The sequence below is a fragment of the Zootoca vivipara genome, chromosome 16 (genome assembly GCF_963506605.1).
Source record: "Zootoca vivipara chromosome 16, rZooViv1.1, whole genome shotgun sequence".
In the NCBI taxonomy this organism is placed as follows: domain Eukaryota; kingdom Metazoa; phylum Chordata; class Lepidosauria; order Squamata; family Lacertidae; genus Zootoca; species Zootoca vivipara.
This window is the reverse complement of record NC_083291.1, coordinates 19,180,441-19,207,448: the sequence shown is the minus strand read 5'-3', so window position 1 is coordinate 19,207,448 and position 27,008 is coordinate 19,180,441. Positions and strand designations below refer to the sequence as shown.

At 39.7% G+C, this 27,008-nt stretch overlaps 1 protein-coding gene across 2 annotated transcripts in view; it reads left to right on the top strand.

The window, feature by feature from the left end:
• The window catches only part of DNAH6 (dynein axonemal heavy chain 6), a 122,308-nt gene that overhangs the window by 76,817 nt on the left and 18,483 nt on the right, over positions 1 to 27,008 (top strand). For both annotated transcript variants that reach the window (XM_035141062.2, XM_035141059.2), the window contains 13 exons: positions 3,832 to 3,996; positions 5,657 to 5,724; positions 6,111 to 6,291; positions 7,616 to 7,795; positions 8,958 to 9,191; positions 11,284 to 11,419; positions 12,507 to 12,664; positions 14,467 to 14,657; positions 15,888 to 16,048; positions 16,618 to 16,706; positions 18,599 to 18,745; positions 21,200 to 21,338; positions 24,407 to 24,526. In XM_035141062.2, coding sequence (XP_034996953.2) covers positions 3,832 to 3,996; positions 5,657 to 5,724; positions 6,111 to 6,291; positions 7,616 to 7,795; positions 8,958 to 9,191; positions 11,284 to 11,419; positions 12,507 to 12,664; positions 14,467 to 14,657; positions 15,888 to 16,048; positions 16,618 to 16,706; positions 18,599 to 18,745; positions 21,200 to 21,338; positions 24,407 to 24,526 — 1,969 coding nt within the window. The remainder of the gene's footprint in view (positions 1 to 3,831; positions 3,997 to 5,656; positions 5,725 to 6,110; positions 6,292 to 7,615; positions 7,796 to 8,957; positions 9,192 to 11,283; positions 11,420 to 12,506; positions 12,665 to 14,466; positions 14,658 to 15,887; positions 16,049 to 16,617; positions 16,707 to 18,598; positions 18,746 to 21,199; positions 21,339 to 24,406; positions 24,527 to 27,008) is intronic.

Below are 27,008 nucleotides of genomic sequence, written 5' to 3'. Positions count from 1 at the left end.
ATCTTCAGTTGTGGTTATGATTGTTGTGTATTTTTCTAACAAGCAGGTGTGGTTTAGGAAAGCTTCATGACTTTGAGAGAAACTGATTTTATTTATTTATTTATTATATTTATATCCTGCTTCATCAGCCCAAATTCACGAAGTGATTTTACAAAATGCAGTGTTTAAAGAACAACTATAATGTGAAACATATATTGCCATCCATGCCGGGAAGTAATAGTATAGCTAGCTGTCTGAGAAGGATTCCTTGTTTGCCATTGCAAATGCTTCCTTTAACAAAGAGTTCTCTGTGCATTGATTTATTTCATTAGCTGTCGCAAAATGCAAGGCTTAATTATCAGAAAACTGAAATTAATGGTAACTTAAGCAGAAATAACTAGAGCGATTTTCCACAGCTATTGTCTTCCCCTGCCATCTGTGACGATTGGTTACCCCATTTTATGATGCTCCATTTTAGACTTTTTATTTTGTGTTATGTATTATGTACTTTACCGTCACCTTTCACTGCGTAGTTGCTTAATAAATCTGAAAATGTACAGGCAAAGTGTTCTGGTATGGATTCTGAGTCCCGTTTAACCTCCAAGCTGAGAACATTCAGAGGCTTTATTGTTCAGTCATTGACGTAATAATAATACTTAGCATTTATAAATAATTTATTGACTTTTCAGAGCACTTCATTTAGATCATTTTAGCAAACCTTTACAGCAGCTTAGGTGTGTGGGAGAAATTCAATTTTGCTTGCATTATAATGAGTAACTGCCTCATCATACACGCTTCTCAAATCACCACGTGAACCAAACCCACAGTTATCCATTGAAATTTGCACTTTTCCAAATTTTGTAGCGAAGGCCTCCTGCCCAACAATGTATACAATGTCAAGGCCAAATGCTTGCAAAATCATTATTAGTCAAGACAGCATACAAAAATGTGTATTCAAGAGAAATTTGTACTAAAACACCAGATTTTCTTTTCTTTTTCTTTTTTTTGCATTTTCTATCTTTATTAATAGTCTTGCAATACATTACATATATATCGAACATCTCATACAATAAATTGAAATTTCGTTCATATACATAAAAAGGAAAGAAAAGAAAGGATCAAAAGAAACCAAAACATGTATTTTCTTACGTATTCATAAACCTTAAGCTTCAGTTATATTTATACTATTTTTATATGATTATTAAAAAAGAGTATTAACCAAAGTTATTAACAAAAAATGTCATAATAGCTTTGGACTTCCTGTCAATTCCCATTGTATGGTTTTCTTCCAGTAGTGAATGTACCTACCATCATTTCTCTATTCTCTATGTATTCTCTAATACATTCTTACAGCAGTTTGTACCATTAATCTTATTTCTCATATCTTTCTTTATCCAAGGTCAATCAAATGCTGCCATAGACGAAAAACCACTGGTATATTTTTGTACACATCTCTTGTATTTATCCCATTTTTGTACAGATTCTTGTCTTGATTTGCCCCTTAGCTTGTTGGCCATTTCAGCAAATTCTTGTAGCTTATTCTGCCCATCTATTATAGTCGGAACATTTTCCCCTTTCCAGTTCTTTGCTACTAGTATTCAGGCCGCTGCCGTAGCATATAGGAATATTTCTCTTAAGTTTTTCAGGTTATCGTTACTAATGATGCTTAACGAGAATGCTTCTGGCTTTTTAAAAAATGTTGTTCCAAAGATTTTTTTTCAACTCATCATAGGCAAGACCCCAAAATTCTCTTATCTTTCTACACATCCACCACATGTGGTACATGTCTCCGTTACTTTCCCCACACCTCCAACAATTACTTGCTATATTTTTATAAATCTTGGAAAGCATTGCTGGGGTAAGATACCATCTGTGCTGACTGCATCTTTAATATATTCTCTTTAATATTATAGCACGTCATAAAATTCATGGTTGTTTTCCAAAGGTATTCCCATTCTGCCAACATTATAGGGCGACCAATATCTTGAGCCCATCTGATCATAACTACCTTGACCTCCTCCTCCTCGACTTTCCAGTCAAGGAGAAGTTGGTACCTTCTTGAGATTGTCTTAACTTTATTATTTAATAGTTCCTTTTCAAATTTCGAGGGCTTGTTGTCAAATCCATTCATTTTGTCCTGTTTATATGTTTCATGAATTTGATGGTATTCCAGCCCACCTGAGAGTTGGTCTTTAATTTCCTCATATTTTCTAAGTTAGTTTGAGTTGGCCTTCCTCTTCTATCAATAATGAATTATATGTTAGCCAGGATCCTTTCATGTTCTTCCATTTGATGGCCTTTGCCTCTATTGGCGATATCCACCAGATTTTCATGAGGAAAATAGCAAGTTTCTGTGGAGATATTGGGGGTGGGGTTGAATTTAAGATGGGGAAAAAATGCGAAATAGAAATTGACAAATTTGTTCATCCTCTCAACAGCTGTACAGTCATACCTCGTGTTGCAAACGTGATCCATGCAGGAGGCACGTTTGCAACCTGCAGCATTTGCAACCCGCAGTGCCGCGTCTGCGCATGCGCGTGACGCGATTCAGTGCTTCTGCGCATGCGCGTGACGTCATCTTCAGCTTCTGCACATGCGCGAGCACCGAAACCCGGAAGCAACCCGTTCCGGTACTTCCGGGTTTGGCGCAGAGTGCAACCCGAAAAGGTGCAACCCCCAGCGTTCGCAACCTGAGGTATGACTGTATACGGTAGGCAGGATACTTTTCCACATATTGCAGTAGAGTATTAGCCTGAGATGGTGGCTTACTGAAGGCCACATAGGCAGCTTGTAACCGAAGTATGATGTGAGATGGGTGCTTTCCAAGTATCTCATTTAATGCTCTTCGTCACTGCAACCACTGCATGGCAGAGATGTTTTACATATATTCTGGAGGCCATTTTTACTACCGAGTTATTGTCAGGGAGCAGATGGGCTGCAACCAGGAACCTTCTGGTGTGCGTACAACTGCCCAATGTAGTGAGCCACCTCATCTCTGGCTCTCGGCTTGGTCCCTTGGCTCTGATTCCCTGGCATAATTCCCAGCAAACCTCTGACAGCTGCCTGCCCTGACAGATATTAAGTAGCGCTGACATATCAATTGCATCCCCCCCCATGGTTTTGTAAAGAAGCAATGCTAAGTGGCCAAAGCCAGGTGTTGCTAATAGCAAGATTTGTGCTCTCGTTAGCTTTGATCCCTTGTTAAATTCTGAAGATTTACAGGGCTAGATCCAGCAGTGCCCTCCATATGGGAGGTGTCCTCCATTCATAGAGCTGCTTTTGCAACTTTTGCTAATTTGAGGGTAGAAAAGTGTTCTTTCACTTGCACAGACATGAAAAGTGCTGATACTTAGAGTTCTGTACAAATTCTAGCACAAGTATTGATGGAAAAAGAAACTGCAGTCGTACCTTGCATCCCGAACGCCTTGCAAGTCTAACGTTTTGGCTCCCAAACACCGCAAACCCGGAAGTGAGTGTTCCGGTTTGCAAACGTTCTTTGGAACCCAAATGCCTGACGCAATTTACGCGGCTTCTGATCAGAAGCCGCGCCTTGGTTTCCGACCGTTTCGGAAGTTGAACGGACTTCCAGAACAGATTCTGTTTGACTTCCGAGATACCACTGTATTTTCTTTCTGCTCACGCTGCTTCAGGTCTAACCCATAAGCTAATTTGTACCAAAAAAACTAAAGAACCCGTATCAAATGATATTCAACAGGGGGGCAAGGGAGTAAAGAACCACAAGAAAATAAAACTCCTGTTACACAGAAGCATAAATGTGTGCTTTAACTCTGAAGTGTTTTCGCTAAGCATAATGCATAAAAATAAACCCATCTCTTTCCCTCGTTTTAATAGCTTAGAGAGACACTTGACCCTGCTCTGGAACCAATTCTTTTGAAGCAGACTTTCGTTGCTGGCGGAAGACTTCTCATTCGCCTCGGAGATTCCGATATAGATTATGACAAAAACTTCAGGTTCTACATGACAACAAAAATGCCAAATCCACACTACTTGCCTGAGGTATAAAAATAGCTAGGCAAATCATAGCTAAGAGGGTATTTTTTTTTAAAAAAAAGATATATTACTTTTCATCTTTCCAAAATTGTATTAGGTATAACTCATGTATTTTCTCTGCATTTTTTAAGCACCACTTTTTCCTTGTTTGATGGGAAATTTCTATAGTGTTGAAATATATTGGCCTTCAGGTGGTCTCCCACATGCCATTCTATTCATATGGGGGGTAGGAGTGCTCTTTGTGGCCCTCTCTTGCATCACCATTGCTTTTCCACCTACCCTTCACATATAGTTACACTACAATAAAGTATATGTTACAAGTGACATGGCGAGACTAGTGAAAACAGCACTTCATGTTTTCCTCGTCCTCTATAATTTTATAGCAATGCTTACCTGTGTTGTGACATCATAATGTACATTTCCATAGGAGCCAACTCCTAGGGGCTGAGGTCTCTTCAGCCCCCCACAATAAGATATTTGAGGGGGCCAGACCCCCCCATCCAGTTGTTGGTCATTGCAATTCAAATGGTGTGTGTTTGCCACGTCTTGGGGTTGATTATGCAGGGTGGAGATAACCTGGGATCCCCCCAACATTTTATTCAAGTTTGCATCCCTGTACATTTCACTGCCCCTGCCTGCGGCAGACAACGATTTGGATTGGGCAGAGAAATGCACAAGGTAATTGGATCACAATGCATGATTGTTAAAAGGAAAGAAGAGACATTGACATGGGACTATTGTTTTTAACGACATCCTCATGCCACTGTAATGTGATTTGACTGTGACTTGAGTTTTCCTGTTTAACTTATTCAGCAGGACTTTAAGGCGGTATTTATTAAATATTTCACAGCTCCATTATGAGAGGATTGAGGAATCAATTCCAGCTCATGGTTGCTCTATGACTTTTTGGAAGTAATGAGCAAAATAACTGCAGCTGGAACTAGTATGAACATTGCCAGTACTCCTGAATGTCAAGCCCCATCAAGTTACATTAGCTTGGTTGGTTTGGCAATGAGTTGAGGAACATGAACAGTTTTTAACCCCGTTGCTCTGTGTGATCCAGGTGTATTTTAAAGCATTTGCAATCCCTGTCTTCCATATATGTACCTCTTTCAAATGCCCTTTTTATGTTTTCATTTTTAATTAGGGTTAGTGTCAGTTTACTGAAAAATAAGCCATTTTTTCCAATGTAGAAAATACAGCTTTTATAGTAGCAATTCTGTGCAGAGTTACTTGGGAATGAGTTCCATTTAATTCAGTGGGACCTACTGCTCAGAAAACATGTACCTACATTAGGCATCCCCAAACTTCGGCCCTCCAGATGTTTTGGACTACAATTCCCATCTTCTCTGACCACTGGTCCTCTTAGCTAGGGATCATGGGAGTTGTAGGCCAAAACATCTGGAGGGCCGCAGTTTGGGGATGCCTGACCTACATGGTTGCATTTTCAAATCTGTTATCTGCAATTGTATTAAACCTATTCCCCTAAATTGGAAATACAGACCAAGCATATAAAATATAATTCCATCCACCTGTAAATATGTTTAATTTGGAGGACTATATAACTCAGCTGCCTTTGATGGCCTATAGTTCATAATAGCTTATGCTTCAATGAAAATAATACATTTGGTACATTAGCCACCTTTCTCCTGTGCTTCTCTTACAGGTGTGTATCAAAGTAACAATTATCAATTTCACTGTTACCAGATCTGGCCTGGAAGATCAACTGTTAAGGTATTGTGGTCATTGTTTTTAATTCAATCTACACCACTTTCTAATTAAAAGGTGTACATTAACCTCCCTCAACATCTGTGGGAGGCTGATAGGAGCTGGAGGGTGCCAGGCTGGGGAAGTTTGGTCTACAGCATGTTTGTGGCCCTAATGTATTGTGTAATATACATAGCATGTATTACAACACAGGAAAAAATAGAGCTTAAATTTTTTCTAATGCTTGTACAGGGTTTTGTGAAAAAAGTCTGTGTAAAATTTCATAAGATCATTAAAAATGATGGTCAAGTACTTGCAATTTTATTATATATTTATATTATTTTCATTATACGTTATACATTTCACAAGATGCTGGGATTTATATTATTTATATATTATAACTTTTGTTTTAGTGATGTTGTGCGACTAGAGAGGCCTGAACTAGAGGAACAAAGAACCCAGCTCATTGTCCGAATAAATTCTGATAAGAATCAACTGAAAGCCATTGAAGACAGAATTCTTAAAATGCTTTTTACCTCAGAAGGGAATATTCTAGACAATGAAGAGCTCATCAACACACTTCAAGAATCAAAGGTAGGGGACATTAAAAAAAGGAATAATGTATATAGGGTTGTGTGGAATATCACCAAGAGAAATTATTTTAAAATGTTTACATTTTGCTAATGAGCCTTATGTAAACAATGAAGTATACAGGATGGGATGCTCTAGTCTAATGTCAGTGGCACTGCACTAATCAGAAATCTGTATATTGTGTCTAGCACTATAGGAATATTATGATAGTTGTAGCACATACAAGCAGATACAGCTGAGTTGTTTTTTTTTAAATCATAATCCCAAGAATATCACATTTTATTCTGCACATATCACACTACAGTCTTTTACCATTTGATGCAGTTAGCCTCAGTTTCCTATTTGAAATCAAGCAAATAACCAACTAAACCCTTTCCCACCAATCTGTTATGTTAGCATGACAAAATTAGAACACTTCTATTTTCAAGGTTGCAACATCTCCACCCACAAGTTTATGCTCATCATTTTCCCCATTGCTTAAATCCAGCTTCCAGTTTTGCTGTAGGAGGAACAGAAATACATAACATGCCCCTCCATTAGTTATTTCACTCATTTCCACTTGGAATCTGGGTTTCAGAATCTTCTGCATCAGGGATGTTACTTATAATATTGCATGGCTCTTACTGAAAATATTGCAGGGCTGCCTTGAAATAAAAATGATCAACGAGTTAGACTTACAGCAACAATTCTGCAAACTAAATCTCTTTCCAAGATTGGCTCATAATCTTCTGTGCATCTCAGTAATGTAACAAATACAAAAAAAAGTGAAATCTGTGAAAAACCACATACGTTCTATAATTTATGATCCAGGTTTTTCGGTCTGTATATCCTTTGCAGGCCTTTATATTTTTTCCGGAATGGGTCATCATAAAGATTCACCATGAAAGATGGTGTAGCATAGTGGCTAAAAGACTGCGTTATGAATCAGGAAGTCCCTAGTCTGGATCTTACATCTGCCATAAATCACTAGTTGATGTTAGGTAAATTAATCTCCCTCAACCTTAGTCCCAATACTAGGCAAAAGCTAATGTTAGTCATAGAGTAGATTCTTTGCTTTCAGTGGGTCTGAGTATGATTTAGTAGGATAATACCTATTTGCAATAGGATAATACTGATCTACTTTATATCATTTTTGTAAGAACCACAGCTAGATAATGCTTGCAAAATTCTTTTGAGTACTTGAAAGTGTTTTGCTGCAGCTGCTGCTGCTGTTTAATATGTTCTCAAATATGAGATATTTTTTTCACTCTGAGTAATTTATTTCACATATTTGAGGTACTGTTTCTTAAATGCGTTCAACATCCTACTTCAAAATCTATGTTGTTAGATTACATCCGGTGCTATCAAAGTGAGGCTTGTGGAAGCAGAAACGACAGAAGTAAAAATCAATGCAGCCCGTGAAAAATATCGCCCTGTCGCTACTCGGGGATCGGTCATGTATTTTGTGATTGCAAGTTTGTCAGAGATTGACCCAATGTATCAATTTTCCTTAAAGTATTTCAAACAGGTTTGGACTTCCCTCTTTTTTGAGCAATTTCACATTTGTAATTTAATTCGTGGGATGATCAGGGGCAGAGGAAGGGGGTGCGGTGGGGTGCGGTCCGCCCCAAGTGTCACCACTGGGGGGGGGGTGACAAAATGTCGGGTGGCACTCACTGCCCCTGGGTGCAGGGCATGTGCGCCGTCCCAGACGCCCGATTGGTTTGCTCCACCACTGGAGATGATGGGACCAATGGTGTGGGTTCCTCACCATGTGACAGCAGGCAGGAGCAAAGAATTGTAGGAGGCAATCTCTATATAGCAAACAGCCATATATTTCTAAGGCTAGAGCTGCAAGACTCCACCTAATTGCAGACCTCTTAATTCCTCTGAAATCAGTATCTAGGATTCAAAGAGCTACTTTAGATGTTCCCAAAGGATTATTCGTGTCTAGTAGGGTGATGACTTTTTTACAACCTCATTTCCCTGTATCATAATTTGATGAGCTTTCATTAAAGATTAGATAAAATCTTACTTTCAAAGAGATTTGATAAAAAAAACCTCACACACAAAACGATTTTAAAAATTTTATTTATCAGTTTTTTGACCATTTTTGAAGTCACTGTAAACAGATATAAAATTGAACCCAAGCTTTAGAATCACATATATACAACATTATATAGGGTCATCAAACACACAAGGAAGTTTTTTTTAGCTGCAGTAACAGTATAGACGCCGCTAGAGGACGATGTTTTGCTACCTCTCCTGTAGGTTCTTTTCCCAGCATGCCCGGCAGGGTCTGCTGGCTGAGTTTTGAGGTCCAAAAAGGTAGCTTTTACCTTGCGCAGGTGTGACATTTGTATACCCTATGTTGCTAAGAACACTCCCCATTGTGGAATGTGGTGTGGTGTCCAAATTTGATATGAAATATATGTAGAATTGTTAATACAATTTTATGAAACGGTAAAACGGCATACAAAAAAATTAAAAACGGTTTGTGCGTAACCTTTTTAAATATTTCAATTGAATATACCTCTTTTTAGTCATTAATAGGCAAAAGTTCATCCATTTGTGCTACAGGAAAGAATTTTTGAGAAAAAAATGAAAAAGTCATCACCCTAGTGTCTAGTCTTTTATGAGCTTTAGTAACAAGCACACCCAACATTATATTTCTTGGATTTCCCTTGCAGCTATTTAACACGACTATTGAAACATCTGAAAAAAACGATGTTCTGGAAGAGCGACTTGCTATACTCCTTTCTCAGACACTCTATGCAACTTATACCAATGTTTCCCGAGGCCTTTTTGAACAGCACAAGCTAATCTATAGCTTTATGCTGTGTATTGAGATCATGCGACAGAAAGAAGAACTTACAGACCTTGAATGGAACTTCTTCCTCCGTGGAGCTGCTGGTTTAGATAAGGTATATTTAGGAAGACATTTTTTATATATAATTAATGAAGTTTTTAATTTCTGGATCCTTTTCATGAGTGTGTGAGTCAACTCATTATAACCCAATTAGAACCAAATACCATTGCCAAAAGTGAACCAAGGTACCACTGTGCCTTAAAATATTTGAAATTTAAAAGCCACAGGGGGTTAAATCTCACACGACACTGGGAAAAATACAATAAGCATGTATGGGGAAGGTGTCCCATAACTAACACTGAAAAGGCAGCTTATCGAAAAGGTCAGCCTATCCAGGAGAATACCATGGTCACTGATGTCAAAAACCACTGAGATGTCCAAGAAAATTAACAGGATCAAATGCCCCCTATTCTTTTCAGTCAGATTCAAATCCAGAGGGCAATCAAAACAGTTTCCATTCTAGAACCAGGCCTGAAGCCTACCGGTAATTAGAATAGATATAGACTAGGCATCCCCAAACTTCGGCCCTCCAGGTGTTTTAGCCTACAACTCCCATGATCCCTAGCTAACAGGACCAGTGGTCAGGGAAGATGGGAATTGTAGTCCAAAACATCTGGAGGGCCGAAGTTTGGGGATGCCAAAATGACAATGACCACATTCTTGAGCCACTTGCCCATAAAGGGATTGTTGGTTCCTATAATTTACATCTTCCAGGTCCAGGCTAGGTTTCCTCCTGAGTGACCTAAGAGTGATCTTTATAGGAGGCTGATACTACCCTTTCTGTCCAAGAGGAATGTCTAACTTCCTAGACCCAACCAGACTTCCTCTCCCTTTTAGATGTAATTGACTTTGAAAAGATAGGGTCATGCGCACAGGTGGCAGACTGAACTTCACCAAGCGTGTTGTCTGTATCCTCACTTTCAACCACCAAATGTGGTCCCATAAAACTAGACCAGTCAATGCTCTGGGTGCAGCTAGTCATGGAACTGCATAAGCTAGAGGCTCCCAGCCATGCGAGCAACTTTATCTTCAGAGTGTTTGGATAACTCATCACAGAAGGCTACATATCACTGCTTATTCCAGAGTGCAACAGACTGAAAACATGAATATATAGGACTGTGTACAGCCCTCCCAGTTTTGCCCTGTGGCCCCAATCCATAGCCCCTGGATTGGGTTGATCCACTTGTGCCACCCATGCCTTGCCGTGGATTTGGAGACAGGGCTAACTAAGGTGGGAGAGAGTGGGGAAAGGAGAAGACGCTGGGTCTTCTCCTCCTTGCTGACCATGGGCAGGCAGGTTCGATCCTGAGGGGGTCTCCTCCTTTGCAAGCAGTTCCCCTGCACACATGACGGCCATTTGTGATGGAGCCACAACTGGCACCATTGGGTCCTCTCTGCTTACCAGCTTTTAAGAAGGAGCACTTAGTCCTGTGTAGTACTGCTTCAGGGGGAGAGGTGGGTGGGAAAGGCATCATCTCACCTGCATCCCTATGTTCTTTAATGAAGATGCGGGTGCAGGTAGGTCCTTTTTGCGTTCCAGGGCTGTCTCACCCTGATGTGACCAACACCCAGATCCTCCCAAATCAGCCCAGTTTGGTTTGGGGAATTAGCCAATTCAGGTGCACAGCCCTAGCATACATGTACGTACATATATATGACATAATACTGCAAATGTCGGTTTGATTTTTTTATTGTACATGTTATTTTTTAATAACCAGCTTGTTATTTTTATTTTTTTATAACTGACATCGTTATCTCCATTTGTATCCCAGCTTTCCTCCAAGAATCTCAAGGCCATGTATGCTATTGTTAATGTTTATTTAACACTAATAAAGTGGCCTTAGATTAGAAAGGCAATGTTACTGAAAACTATAATTATGTTTTACAAAACCTCATACTTTTGATACACAATTTCTAACTATATTTAATTGAAAATAAGTTCTTCATAATTTCAAGTGGGCATGTTTTAGAATTATAGCACTTGTTTCATGATATCAAGTGTTTTTCCTTTTTTAAAAAAACCCTATGTCTTCATTTTGAGGGTTTTTTTCTGCTGTACTCATATTTGAAATAATAAATTGTCAGACTGCACACTCTACGCAACCTGTCACCACACTACTTGACATAGCCTGTCTTATTTATAATAGGAGCGGACTGAAAAACCTGAGATTCCATGGCTTGAAGATAATACGTGGTTTATGTGCTGTGACTTAGATGAAACACTGCCATGTTTTGCAGGAATTGAAACGGACATACAGACGATGCACATTTTTATTAAATTAGGTAACATGATAAATATGAAATGGGATTGTAAAGGACTTTTCCTATCATGCATCTACACATGAGAGAGTTGTATGCTTACTTCTATGATACGTTGCCTGCTTTTGAATATTAGTTATTTGTTTTTCTGTGTTTCAATAGATTTTTGTTAGTGTAACTTGAATTTACTTTTTTTTCTGTTTGATTATTGCTCAGGGGTTGACAAGAGTTATTTGTTATACATGTTGTTTTCACACTAGATGACATCTTAAGTGAATAACATTGCTGTGGGACATATTAAAATATTCCAGTTGACTTGCAGTACAGTATATATATTTAAAATCTATTTCCACACAAAGGAAATCAAATAGAAGTGTGATTTGTTTCTGGGCTCAATTGGAAGTGTTTGTTTTGACCTTTGAGCCTACGAAAGTGTGTTTAGGTTTGCATTCTGGTTTGGTTAGGTTTTGGTTTTAATCTTTGAACTATTTTATTAATCACTTTGGGTTGTTTTATAAAGAAAATGACTAACAAGTACAAAAAAATATTATTATTGTAGTAATACTTTCCAGATGTGGACTATAGCTGCCATCATCCTTGACCAGTGGCCATACTGGGACAGGTTAATAAGGGGTTGTAGTCCAAAACATGGAGGCACCACGTTGGCTACCCCAGGACTATTGATGTATGTAGTGGTGCAGTTAAATTCTCACCAGAAATTCCATAGAATTTCAAATTATTTAGTTGTCAATTTTAAATGGATGTTGTATTTTAATTTAACCAAACACATTCTGTTTCATCCCATCAGTGTCCACAGCAGTATTCTCATTATGCTTATCTTGTTCAGAAAAATGAAAATTGCTAAGAACTAACCCCATGTATTTTCAGAACTGTTACATATCTGATAGAGCCATTTTCAGAACTGTTACATATCTGATAGAGCTGTGCTGCGAAACGGGGCGGGGGCCGGAGGGATCTTCGCGCCAGGGCGCCAGATGTGCTTAAGACGGCCCTGGATAGAGCTACGGCTTTCCCAATGTTACCTGAATAATGATTTTCTTTTAGGAAAGGGTGAGCTAAAGTGGCTTGAAATTATAATACTCTTTTGTAGGACAACTTGAGCTTCGTATTAACCCAGAACAATGGGAAGGCTATGAAACTGAAACGGAAAGCAGTAAAAAAAGAGACGATAAATCACACGATTCCTGGGACACTAGGCTGACCATGTTTCAGAAATTAATTGTGGTGAAGTGTTTTATGGAAGAAAAGGTAAGCCGTGTCCATTAACAATTCAAGGCACTATCTTAGGGGTGATGCAGTTTGCAAGAGATGGAAGAGCTCATCTGCCTCATTCTCAACAATAAGCAATCATATGGGCAATACGGCCTGTACCTGCCTCCCTCTAGGTGTGTGACTAATTGTGGCTGTGACTCTAGAATAGGACATAGAGACATAGGAAGCTGCCTTATACAGAGTCAATCTATTGGTCCATAGCTCAGTATTATCACCACTCGTTGGCAATAGCTCTCCAGGGTTTCAGGCTGAGTTATTTCCCAGCCCTGGCTGGTGATGCCAAAAATCAAAGATGGGGAAATTTTGCACTCAAGGCATGTACTGTGCCACTGAGCTAAGGCAAGGCAAGGCAAGATAAGGTTTTGTCTTATACCATTCATAACTGTGCCACTGCATTCAGCATACATATCTCAAAAGCTAGGGTGATAATAATTATGCAACCTTTCTAACTATTAACAGTTAAGATAGGCATACTGGGAGAGTCCCATGGTTGCCATGAAATCCTGAGCATAGATGTTGCAGTTACCCAAGACCACATTCCTAGGTTCTTCCAACACAACACTGGCAACAACCTCAGCCAGGGAGATGCCAGTGGGAAGCATATAATGGTTACGATATATTCTAACAGTTGTTTCTTTTAAGTGTTCCAGAGTTCGCTACATGCAGTACCCGAAAACAACTAATTCTGTACTGTAAAATACAAACACGGGACTTTTCAGTTTAGCTAGGCCAACCTTTCAACCTTTTTGAGTCCGTGGCTGCATACTTTTTGTGGCTCCCTTGTGGGGAAATGCGCTGTACTCCTCAGAAGCCCAGTTATGTTATCCCTTGCCTGCAGAGCCAGCAGTCCCTCACCCCTTTTCAAACATCATCCCTTGTGGAGTGTTCCCTCAGCCCTCTCTCCTCTCCTTGGTACCACTGCCCCTCTCTCCTCTCTGAGTACCACTGCCCCTGGCCTCTGAGCTCTCCCCACTGCCCCAAAGAGAGAGGTGCCTCCTCACACTGCCCCATAGGAACCTGGGAAGAGGATGCCCCCAACCTTAGTGGCCCAACAGAGATTGGCTCAAGGTGAACGTGAGGCCAGTCTTGGGAGGCAGCAGTGGGTGCTGCTGGGCCTGCATGGTGGGAAGGCTCCCTTTCAGCACCTGCTTCCGGGCAGGCCTGCCTGCCTGCTTGCCCAGCCTCTCTCATCCTCTTGCTTGCTTACTCAGAGGATGTCGCAGCTTCTGGCAACCAGCATCCCTGGCCAGCCCCATAGGCACCATTCGCCTGGGGAGCTTGTAGCCAGGGTTGCTGCAACAAACAGCTGTGCAATCCTTTGGGAGGCAGAAACGTGAGAGAGCATCAGAGGAGGGAGGGAAGGAAAGAGGGATGGAGGCCAGGGTTGTCTGCGGTACCCCTGACCATCTTTCAAGTCACCCAGGGTGCCTCTGAGCTACGCATAGACTCAAAACAATATTATTTTCTCTATCACTTGTATGTAACAGAAGCCCTGGTACAATATAGTAATGTGTTATGCAAAATATTCTTTTTAATGTGTTTGTGGGAGGAGATGGGGGGGGGAGAAGGTTTATTGGTTTGTGGGGAGTGGTCCATCTTGTTTTATTTTGTATTTTTCTCTTGCATTTTTATGTTTTGAACTGCACTAAGATCTGCAGACAAAGGGCGGTATACAAATGTAATAAATAAAATGAATGAATGAATGAATGAATGATGTAAATGAAACCAGTTCTTTTTTAATCCCTGCTTTTGTAAAACGGCTGTTTTAACATTTATAGATTGTTTCTGCACTTACTGAATTTGTAATAGAGAACCTTGGGAAACAATTCATAGAGAATCCCCCAGTTGATTTGGCAACTCTTTATCAAGATATGTCTCCTTCAACACCACTGGTGTTCATCTTGAGTACAGGCTCTGACCCCATGGGGGCTTTCCAGAGGTTTGCAAAAGAACGGGGATATTCAGAAAGGTATAGATCATATATTTTCATTATATGTACTACTGTATTTGATTTCCATATGATGAAACATTTGGGTAGGATCTCTCTAACTTTTATTAATGATTCTGTTCCAATAGATACAAAAATATACATTATAAAGGATGAGGCAGTTTCTCAAGTAACCTGGTCCTGAGCTGTGTAGGCTAGTACCAACACTTTGAACTCAGCCTGGTTGCAGCGTTTCAGGCAATGTAAATCGGCGTATCAGGCAGTGTTATATCCTAGTAGTAGTTTGCCTCTACAAACAACCTACCATAGCCACCACATTCTGCATCAAGGGTAGCCCCACGTAGACTGCATTACAGTAATCCAACTGTGGTTTGGCTACATCAGTTGTTTCCCCCAATCAGTTGGGGAGATGAGGGGATGTGTCACTATTACCAGGACAACCAGGCTGACACTATCTTTTTAGCTGCACTGTTGTGGTCTCATTGCCCCACAGAGCAACAGGGGGCAAATTCCCTTCCCTGAAGTGACTGAAGGGCACACATTGTGGTATTCTTTTGTCATACCTGGGAGCCACAAAAGTCTGTCCTCCTCTCTTGAATCAACAAGGTCTAATGGGATTTTAGAAATAACATGTACACTGCTTTAATCTTAGCCTTGGTCGCCTTCTTTAGGTATCAGAGTTTCCAGTTTTCACACGGTAATGACATGAGATCTACCATAGATTTATACTATTTTTCTACTTCTTTTTAAATATGCCAGCCATGTTCGAACAGAAGTTTACTTGACAATGAAAAGTCACATTTCTAGCCCAAGGGATTTTTCACTGTAAAATTTCAAAGTTTTGTAGCTGTTCCTATCAGTGGAGGAGGCAGTTTGCATAGAAATGTCTTACTAATAATCATTTACAAAATTACTGGTAACTTAAACTTTCAACCAGGAAGGAATCTACTGTATTTACCAAAACTGATTTTGAAAAGAGATATAACAAAAAAACTGGTGGGTAGCAATATACTTGCATTTGACTCCAATCCATATATGAATATTTGAAGGTGGAGCTCTTTTTATTTGGAGGCCTAAGTAATAGATAAAATGTCTGAACTATTTAGCAATGCAGTCCGAACACATTTGCTTAGAAGTAAGCATTTTTGAGTTGTGTACCCACACAATTCAAAAAGTGTGCATAGGTTATCTAAGTAATATATGCAAACTACATGTAATTTGAATACCAACAAAATATATTCTGTCTTTCAGAGTGCAGTCCATTTCATTAGGACAGGGTCAAGGACCTATTGCAGAAAGAATGATTAAGGATGCATTGAAATCAGGAAACTGGGTGTTTCTGCAGAACTGTCACCTTGCTGTTTCATGGATGTTAGCTATGGAAGAGCTTATAAAAACTTTTACAGAGCCAAGTATGTTCCCCACCTTTCTGTTTCAGGCATGCTATATACCTCAAAAAAGAGGGGGGGTGTTGTAGGGTTTTTTTTAAAAATAGCTTCTAAAACGAGTGTCCTCATTTTGGGTTTTGTGGTACTCATTCACTTTTAATCACCATCTTTATCATTTTTAAAACTGATCTCATGCATTATCTTCATTATGCTTACAACTATTATTTTAAGTGGGCCACCATTAGTTATCCCCACATTGTAAATTAATTAGATCCCGCTTAACATAACCTGTTGAAATGAAATGGAATTGGTGAGAAAACTGACTGTTAGATAGTGCCCATAACATTTAAAACACTGTTTTTTCTATGGGAAACAGTTTAGAGCAGTGTTTCCCAACCTTGTGCCTCCAGCTGTTTTCGGACTACAATTCCCATCATTCCTGACCACTGGTCTTGCTAGCTAGGGATGATGGGAATTGTAGTCTCAAAACATTTGGAGGCACAAGGTTGGGAAACACTGGTTTAGAGCTTCACTTTATTCTGAAACGTAATATGCCTTAAACCGTCATGTGACTAAAATGTTTTGTTTTTCAGATGTCTCTATCCATGAAAGCTTCAGACTCTATTTGAGTTCCATGCCATGTGCTATCTTCCCTGTCACTGTCCTTCAGAATTCTGTCAAGGTAGTAAAATGGGAAATGCAAATCCAGAATAAAAAGCACCCAGAACATTGTGGGGTTGTACTCATTGAGGCAGCGGTTAGCTGTCTCCAAAGTTGGGAAATAAGGAACATAGGAGATGTAAAATAACTGCTATAACCTCCATGCGAGTAGTCAGATCAGCTTTAGGCATCTACTTCCTTGACACCTAGTTATTTGCTTGTTTGTTTAAAAAAGTAACGTAAGGGGGGGAAACAAAAGTACGAAAAAACAGACCCTGTACAGGTTAAATTGTGATAGAGGAGGAGACAAGAGAGGATGAAAGAGGCAAAGATGACAAGGAATGAATTTGCACAATTGAGTTATGCAAACTTAGGCTTCATTTTGGTTAATGGTGAGGACTAAAGGAAGAAAGGGGGCATCATGTAGGTAGTTGTCCTAGGATGGCGTTCGAGGTACAGGCCAGTAAGCGGCAGGGGATATATTGGGATAGGAGGCCACTTTTCCATGCAGTTTTGTCTTTGCCATCTCTTCCTTGCTCTTGGAATTATATCCCCAGCTTGCTTTCTTACATTTTATATGCCACCTTTTGCCTGAGGAGCTCAAGGAGGTTCTATCCTTTCCATTTCTAGCCTCACAAAAACCCTGTGAGGCATGTTAGGCTGAGAAGCAGTGTGCATTTAAAGTTGAGCCCCATATGTTACTGCTTTTTAAAGCATTCTGAATTTGTTGGGGAGACAATCAATCAATCTTTATTGCGGTCAAAGACCAGACAGGTTGGGGAGACATGCGTCCCATGAGAAAAGTTCCATTCAATTACTTCTTTTTCTTCTGCATTACTTAAGTATTATATTCATATGATTTTGCAGAAAAATTGTCTTACCATGAACTGCACTACCTCTACTAATTTTAGTAATGCTACCTGTGGCTACAATTGGTTTCTACTTGTTAAAGCAGTTTTCCAGTAACCCAATATCTAGGAGCTTAAAAATATAATTTCCAAATAAAACCCATAGGAGTTGTTTTGTCGTATCAATTCTTACTTGCATTATTCTACTTGCATATATATTGGTTGCTTCCCCCTGCCCCCTCTTGCATAAGTTGATTTCTGTTTTCTTTGCTCTAAATTTCCTTATTGTCATAACATAGAGTTCCATTTCCATATATTTCCTGGGGTAAGCAATCAGTGCATTAATATGGTTAAAAGCTGTGAGCCTCCTTCTGAATATAAAATACAGTTTGCATACAGATAGCTGCTAATTCATAAATTAAACGTGACAACACAGTGAGAAACTAGAAGGCAAACCTATGTAGCTCAGTCCTATACAGTGGAACCTCGGTTTATGAACACCTCGGTTTATGAATTTTCGGTTTACGAACGCCGCAGACCCATCTGGAACGAATTAATTCATTTCCCATTACTTTCAATGGGAAAGTTCGCTTCAGTTTATGAACGCTTCAGTTTATGAACAGACTTCCGGAACCAATTACACCCATGCTTCAGTTTATGAACGCTTCAGTTTAAGTACTCCGCGGACCCGTCTGGAACGGATTAATCCACTTTCCATTACTTTCAATGGGAAAGTTCGCTTCAGTTTATGAACGCTTCAGTTTAAGTACTCCGTGGACTGTCTGGAACAGATTAATCCACTTTCCATTACTTTCAATGGGAAAGTTTGCTTCAGTTTATGAACAGACTTCCAGAACCAATTGTGTTCATAAACCGAGGTACCACTGTATCTGTGCAAGTAAATATTTGTAACTACTGCTTCATGGCAGGATTACAAACTGTAATGTTATCCTAGGATCGCAAGAATATTATTCTGCCGCTTTGGGCCAGTTTATCAGTGCAGATGTTTAGCAGTCAGTCTAGTAAGTGTATAACAAAACATTTGTTTATATCTGTGTGTATTCAGGTAACCAATGAACCCCCGAAAGGTCTACGGGCAAACATCAGACGAGCATTCACAGAAATGACATCTTCGTTTTTTGAAGAAAATATCCTGGGGAAAACCTGGAGAAAAATAATCTTTGGCATTTGTTTCTTCCATGCTATCATTCAGGTACCTCTTATTATTTTAAGAATATGGGAAAAGGGCAGCAGCAGCAATAGCTTCAGTAGATGTTACGCTATTCAGAAAACATATATCCCCTCTTTCTTTCTCCCTCTCCACAAATTTGTATTCTGCCTTTCTTCCACATTACTGTGGGTAGCAGCGCAGGTGGGGGCTATCCCATTTTTATCACAATCTTAAGGTCTAGGCACGAGTTTCTTATATGAATATTTTCATTAGTTATTTTTAATTATTGGAAAATTAAAGGAGCAAATGTTTTCAAATGTTTCTCAGGACAGAAAATGCAATTCCTTTTTTTTTTAACCAATAAATTTTTATTGATTTTCCATTTTCAGCAACTTATACATTACATATTAGTCCAAACAACACATAGCTGTCTCCAGCTCGGACTTCCCCCCACCCCACCAACAGGTATATTAGTTCTCACTTCTCGCGTATTTCAACTATTCTTGATAATCAACAATGTAGAATTTAACTCATTACCGCCAACGTTTTCATTCCATTATAGTTCTTTCTTGCATACAGAAAATGCAATTCCTGTTTGCTGCGTTTACAGCAGTAGATGAGCATATTTATTGCTTTAATTTAATCCAAAAGGCATATTGCTGTTGAGGAGAGGGAAATGTGCTGTCCAATTACTCTGTGCCCCACATGTAAGAAGGGAGAATCAGGAGAGCCTCCTCCTCCCCCCCCCCCCCCGCAGGATTCTCATTTGTCTCTCCTAGAGTTTTTTCTGTGTCCTTTGTGTCACATTTTCACAGAGCTAAGGATAGAGATAGATGGGGTTATCTGGGGCTACATCCAAGTTTCCTGTACTGAAATAAAACAACCTGTAAATTTTGCATTTTTGCTGAAGTGTGCAATAAAATGTCGCAGAAATGTACAGATTTTAGACCAGAACAGTCTGTAAAAGTTAGAAGTTCCATTTCTAATGCATTTGTAATAGTCTCACTTATGAAAAGGCTCCTTTTGAATTCTAAAGCAGTTGGATCAGAAGTGGATATCAGTGAAACACAATTATGCCTCAGTTTATCTTGATTATGTCCAAAGAACTTCGCTTTGGAAACATGGGCATTTCTAATTTTGAAATATAGATGCTTCCCCTTGGTAGTAGTGTTGAAATACTATACATACTTGAGAATTGGTGTAGGTCTCAGTAAATGCAATAGAACTTACTTCTGAATAGACATTCATTGAATGGAGCTTTGAATTCATGTACTGTACAGTGTTTTTGATTACAGTCATACCTCGGTTTAAGTATGCCTCGGTTTGAGTACTTTCAGTTTAAGTACTCCGCGGACCCGTTTGGAACAGATTAATCCACTTTCCATTACTTTCAATGGGAAAGTTCACTTCAGGTTAAGTACGGACTTCCAGAACCAATTACACTCATACTTCGGGTTAAGTACGCTTCAGGTTGAGTACTCCGTGGACCCATCTGAAACGGATTAATCCACTTTCCATTACTTTCAATGGGAAAGTTCACTTCAGGTTAAGTACTCCACGGACCGTCTGGAACGGATTAATCCACTTTCCATTACTTTCAATGGGAAAGTTCACTTCAGGTTAAGTACGCTTCAGGTTAAGTACTCCATGGACCGTCTGGAACGGATTAATCCACCTTCCATTACTTTCAATGGGAAAGTTCACTTCACGTTAAGTACAGACTTCCGGAACCAATTGTGTACTTAAACTGAGGTACCACTGTAGTAAAATCCTGTAGAAGAGTCAATATTTACTGAGCAGCTAGTGTTTCCATCTAACTTTTATACCAGGTTTCCCACGGCTTCCTCTGCTTTGTGATGATTCCTGAGCCATTCAGAAACAACAGCTTTCCCAAAAATCACAGAGCCAAGGAGGAACAACCCAGCCAAGACCTTCCACACACCCACTCAACTCTGTAAAAACTGGTTGATTTCCTGATCTATGGACATTACTAGTTAGTCCTCCCAGATTCCCAGAACACTTGCCATACACTGCTGGTATCTAAAAAGCCCTGCCCTTCAGCTTGGTCTCCAGATCAACAAGGATCCTTAATGGTGCATATCTCAGATGCAAACTAGGTGCAGTAATAAAATAAAATAAAATCCTGAGTAAGGAATAAGTATATTCATTACATTTTCCAAAACCAAAAGAGCCCTTCTCCTAGTTAATTTCCTAGAGCATGTTTGTGCTACCTGACAGAATGATCACAGTTTAACAGGATCAATGAATGAATGAAATAATCCATGAAATGGCACTCAGTAGGAAATTAGCCAAACTGATTGCAGAGGGAGGCAAATAATTGTTACACTAAAAGGACACTGTGCTCTGGTTTCTCTTCAGAATGTACACATCTTTTACATTTTACGATAAAAAAAAATCCACAAAAACCACGTCGTGAAGTTCAGAAGACACTGATCAAACCTAGTTTAATCTCTTTGTTGTCTCTTAATCTTCAAGGAGAGGAAAAAATTTGGACCTCTTGGCTGGAACATTTGTTATGAATTTAATGACAGTGACAGAGAATGCGCCTTATTGAACCTCAATCTTTATTGTCAAGAGGGGAAGGTGCCTTGGGATGCCCTCATATATATAACAGGTACAATATTTTGTCAGTTTAATAACAGCTGTAATATTATTGCTTATCCATGCACACCTTATTCCACAGTAAATGGGTGGGTGGCGGCTAACAGATTGAGATTGAATCCCAACAAAACAGACATGCTGTTTCTGATCTTGCACATGCAACCCATTTTTCCTGTCAGCCACATACTCCAATTTTTTGTCTGTTTTATGTATCTTGCTATCCACATCTGGTTAGCATGCATACCTTCCTTGACCACAAGGAGTTTGAGTTGACACTCTCCTCAAGAATAAACAATGTTAAGAAGAAGTTTAGAATTTGTGAAGAGTCAGGCATGGTGGAATATGTATTAAGTTTAGAATGTATGTTTAAAACATACAGAATCTGGTTTATAGTAGTTTAGGCAATGCATATTTCCTTTTAGGATAGTGATTTTATCTCACTAAAGTTAAAACTGCATTTTGCATACGTTACAGTGTTTTACTTACTATTTGGTTTGTACAAATGCTGTTTAAAATGGGGTTGAATTATCTCTGTGATAAAGTACTAACATTTCAAGCGAGCTTTAAATGTCATGCTTGTTTATTTATTCATTTTTGTTTGGCTTTACATTTTTTGCCAGTAGTTACCCGTGTCACAGGATAAATCGTCTCACTTGTTATAAACAGCAAATGTTCTATTAGTCTGTGCTGTGTTCTACCAAGCTGAAGAGTAGAATTACTGCAAATTCTTTGAGCTGAATGCAAGTGCTTTCAAGGTTGCTTGCTAAGTGAAGGCTATTCAGTGGGCACAAATTGCAACTGAAAGTACTCTGTCAGGATGAGTTGTGAAGATTTGTGCATTCACCCATGTCTGTCAAACACTTAGTTACAGCTAATTTGTTTTATTTCAACGGCGGTCTCACCGAGATTCGTTCTCAGCTGTGTAGGACCAACTATTTTTACTAAGTTGTTTATTATATTTATACCTTACTGCATGGCTCATTGTCCCCTAGACCAGTGATTCCCAATTGGTGATCCACAGACCCTGTGGGTCCACATAACCCACCCAGGGGGTCCGTGGCACCATTCACATAACAAAAACTATCATAGAGATATCAAAATTTCCAAAAGTAGGTGATCCATGGCTTGGTTTTTGAAAAGCATGTGGTACGCAGTACTTAGCTAATTGGGAACCACTACCCCAGACCCATTGTTCGGTCCCACCTCCTGCCCACCTAGCAGTTCGAAAGCACGTCAAAGTGCAAGTAGATAAATAGGTACCGCTCTGGCAGGAAGGTAAACAATGTTTCCGTGTGCTGCTCTGGTTCGCCAGAAGCGGCTTAGTCATGCTGGCCACATGACCCGGAAGCTGTACGTCGGCTCCCTCGGCCAATAAAGCGAGATCAGCCCCGCAACCCCAGAGTCGTCTGCGACTAGACCTAATGGTCAGGGGTCCCTTTACCTTTACCTTTTTACCCCAAACCAAAGTGGCTTGCAACAAAGAATGACAGCAGCCATGATGTTCGCAACAATGAAACCAGTCTAAAGGGAAAGTTGAAAATGTCTACAGTTAGAATTGGACTTGGAGATTAAAATCCACCTCCGGACCATTTTAAATATAGTAAACAGCAGCAGATAAAATACTCTTAATTCAGTTATGCATAAACAATCAGCCCCTCATCTGGATACTTACTGAATCAAGGACATTTTTTACCATTCACTATTTCTGAATTAAGAACATGTTGACTAGTTTTGAGGAAGTGAGGATAGGTGGCCTGGAGAGCTTCCTGCAAGAGAGAAGGACCTATGGTTCTACTTGGCTAGTCCTGAGTTTGTTTACCCACTATGGCTATTTGAATTCCACAGCTCCAAAACAGTCACAGAAAGCATCGTACACTGAAGAAAACCTGAGTTGCATGAGCTTCTCAGTCTCTTCCATTTCATCAGCTGTTGAAATTTTCCTCCCCACAACAGCTCTAAATGTGACTTTGAGATACTACTGTCACCACATTCAATTCCAGCCAATACAATTTTTGTTTCTTTTCTCACTATGTTATGCAGGGACTGTGAAATCCCTGCTATAACCACGAAGGCCTCATTTTACTGCATTACTATCCTCTGTACATAAAAATTAGTTCCTTTGATCCAGCTTCTTAATATCTGGAAACAAAGGTATGTCATACACAAAACGTCAGGAGACATTATCTTATTTGAACAGAGCTGGTCAGTAAAACATTATCATTGGGAGCTATTAATCATTCTTCCCTGGATTGAATTAAATAATGCATATCATCTCTTCTTAAAGGGATGAAATGCTTGCTTATCTCTTCAAAATAAGCATATTAGATACCAGTTCAAACAAACTCAGAAGATATCAAAGCTCGTTTCACAGTAGCTTTCTCAAGGTAGAAAGAATTTTATCCAGAAAGCAAAATTTCACAATACCAGTCCTCCATCAGTAGCCATTTTCAAACCCTTCAGGTTTAACCTGTATTCCTTCCAGCAGACAGATATCCTAACAGTTTTACAGTAGATTTATTCTGCCAACTGCAAAGTACATTTTTTTCAGACTGATCTTTCTGCCATTTGAGCTATTTTTAAGGAAGTTCACCGAAAAATCAGCACTTCTGACATGGGTTACCATATGTCCAGGTTTTCCTGGACATTTTCATGATTTCCGTAAATTCCGCCCAGATGATATTAGTGCTGGCTGGACAAATCCTGGATATGTCTGGGTCGTATTGCAGCCCTATTCAGTAATCCGAATGCCTTAAATAACTGGACATTATTGCCATATAAAATAAATATAGTTCTGGATACAGGTTAGTTTTGATGTAGAATGAAAATGTTAAAAATCTGGTTTGTATCCAGTGTTAGTCCTGCTCAGAGATGACCTGTTTAAATTATTGGGCATAACTAACTTTCATGCATTCATTTCAGCGGGCCTACTCTGAATTCTGAAGACTCAATGAATTCTTGTTTGAGAACATTACATTTTATTAACTAACAGTTCAGCAATATGAAAATATATACCCAGAGAAAATGAATTAAGTACAAAAAGTGAAAGATGTCATCATAATCTGTAAAACTGATGTTTTGCAGGCGAAATTACATATGGAGGACGAGTTACAGATGCCTGGGATCAGAGATGTCTTCGCACAGTCCTAAGGAGGTTTTTTGCTCCTGAAACGTTAGAAGAAGAGTATAAATATTCAGAATCAGGTAAATATATTTTCAGGTTGTGGAGGTCTCACACATTAGTAGAAGATTCTGTTAAAACAACAAAGAGTCCTTTGGCACCTTAGGTGTAGACATTTATTATACATTTTTAGTTGTGAGTCCTTAGTCGCTTTCAGCACAGAACTGTGCAGCTATATATAGAAAACCTGCTGACTGCTAGATATGCTTATATGCTTAATAATAATAATAATAAATTTTAATTTATATCCCGCCCATCTGGCTGGATTTCACCAGCCACTCTGAGCAGCTTCCATCTTCCACCACAACCCTAACCCATAGCCCTGCCCTAACCCTAACCCTAACCCAATAGAACACAAAATTTATTGTCTACAGCTAAGTCCTATGATACAACCACTTGTGTACAGGCTCATCGGATAGAGACTTGTCTTTCCTGAACTCACTGTTTTGGTGCTTCAAGCCATATAGCCATTCTCTTTACTGTCTGCCAATTTACTGCAGTGGACAATGAAGCCACTGGATTGGGTACCGTAATTCCCTCATCATGTGACAGACAGAAGCCAATAATTGTGGGAGGCAGGCTCAATCTCCTCAGTTTTTTTCCCCTCCTGTCTGCCAGAACAGTTTGTATGAATACGTACATTTAGATTGGTATTTATTGGTTTTGCCAAATGGGCAGAGCAATATTGGCATTCACAAAGGTATTACGTCCCTTGCAGTAATGACTGGCGCACTGTTGTTTCCAGTGAAGATTCCCCAAGTGATCATTCCACAAACACATGTATAAGATACAGATTCAATGGCTGGCTCCTTCTGAGCGTAAGAGAAAAGAAGCCTTACTGCACTGGGCTCCCCACTCAGCCTCTTTCCACTGATGCAATGTTGCGTGCATGTATGATGTCACACACGTGCGACTCATGGCAGCTACCCAATCTTAGATGCAAGACGGTGCCTCTGCCTCACAACAACCCTGTCAGATAGGTTAGGCAGAGAATGAGTGACTGACTCATGGCCATTCAGCGAGCTTCACGGCTGCGTGGGGATTTGAACCCACTTAATCACACTAGTGGTTCAAGAACACATTCCAGCCAGGCAAAAGCACTCAAGAGGGATACAGGAGGCAGTGTTGACTGGGAGAGTCCCGAGGGCCACATAGAGAAATCTGGGGGGCTGTATTTACCCACCTGGCTTGAGGTTCTCCACCATAGCTGCCAAGTTCTCCCTTTTTTTAAGGGAAATTTCCTTATGCTGAATAGGCTTCCTCGCGAGAAAAGGGAAAACTTGGCAGCTATGTTCTCCACTCCTGATCTAGCAGTAAGCAACACCTGTTTCTCAGAATCAGATGACTGAAGAAAACCATCATATACAACTAACAGCACTCTTCCTGCTGAGTGGATAGAGTGCTTAGGAATACGAACCTATCCTCTACCGTTCCAGCTAAATGCAAAGCAGTAATGGCTGGGACCAGAGTTGGACCTATATTTTTGGAGCCCTGAAGCTTGAACTGTTATGGAGGCCCCTTTGCAACCAGCAACAATGTCTGGGTAACCAGACATTTTTGGCTGTCTTGTACCCCCCCCCCCATGTTGTTTTCTTCAGTTGGGATGTTCCACAACTGATCGCCAAATCTTTACAACATCTGTGCTACTGACTATCAAACTTTGGGATTGTTGAAATACATACTACTAATAATAATAATCGATTTGAGTCTTGCAACTCAAATTGGGTCTATTAGACCCCCAATGTTTAAGCAATAAGGACTAAATTCACTTCTTGGGGGCCCTTCCAGGATTAGGGGCCCTGAAGCTTGAGTTTCATTAGTTTTATATTAGATCTGCCCCTGGCTGGGATGTCATGTAAGACCCTGGAAAGGACAACAACACCTTGCCCTGCTTAGACATGATCGCCTTGTTAAGGGGATGCAATTACTGAATCTTACACACACACACACACACACACACACAAAAAAAAATTCCATACATTCAATTTAACAGTTATAGGAAACCACTTAGGAAAGGCCAGTTTTATTTCACTGTAATATGTAAATTGCACATATCTGTTCTGGGAATCACAACATAAACATTTCACTTCACTGTGCTATTTTTATACAGTTAACTTTTCCGATTAGAGCAGCATGTTAAAGTTATTAACAGAAATGCCCCAGTTCAGGGATTTAGGAGGCCTGCAGGCTTTATAGATTCTAAAGAGATTACTGCATATTTTATAAGCTTTACAAGAACTCCTTAAAGTCTTTATTAGATCGTCTGAGTTTAAAGTTTAACACAAGGGAAAAGCTTCAAGAACTATTGGAAGGTCTGAAGTCCTCGTGAGTCTTTGAATCACACCGGATGCATTACATCCTTGTAGATGGTTAAATATAGGTACCACAGCACCTGGATATTTATCATTTGTGTGCCCTGTTTGCATTGCTCACACTGAGCAGATCCACAGCTCCATCCTCCTAGAAGGTGTTGCCTTCAAAATGTGTTTGAAAACTACCTTCATG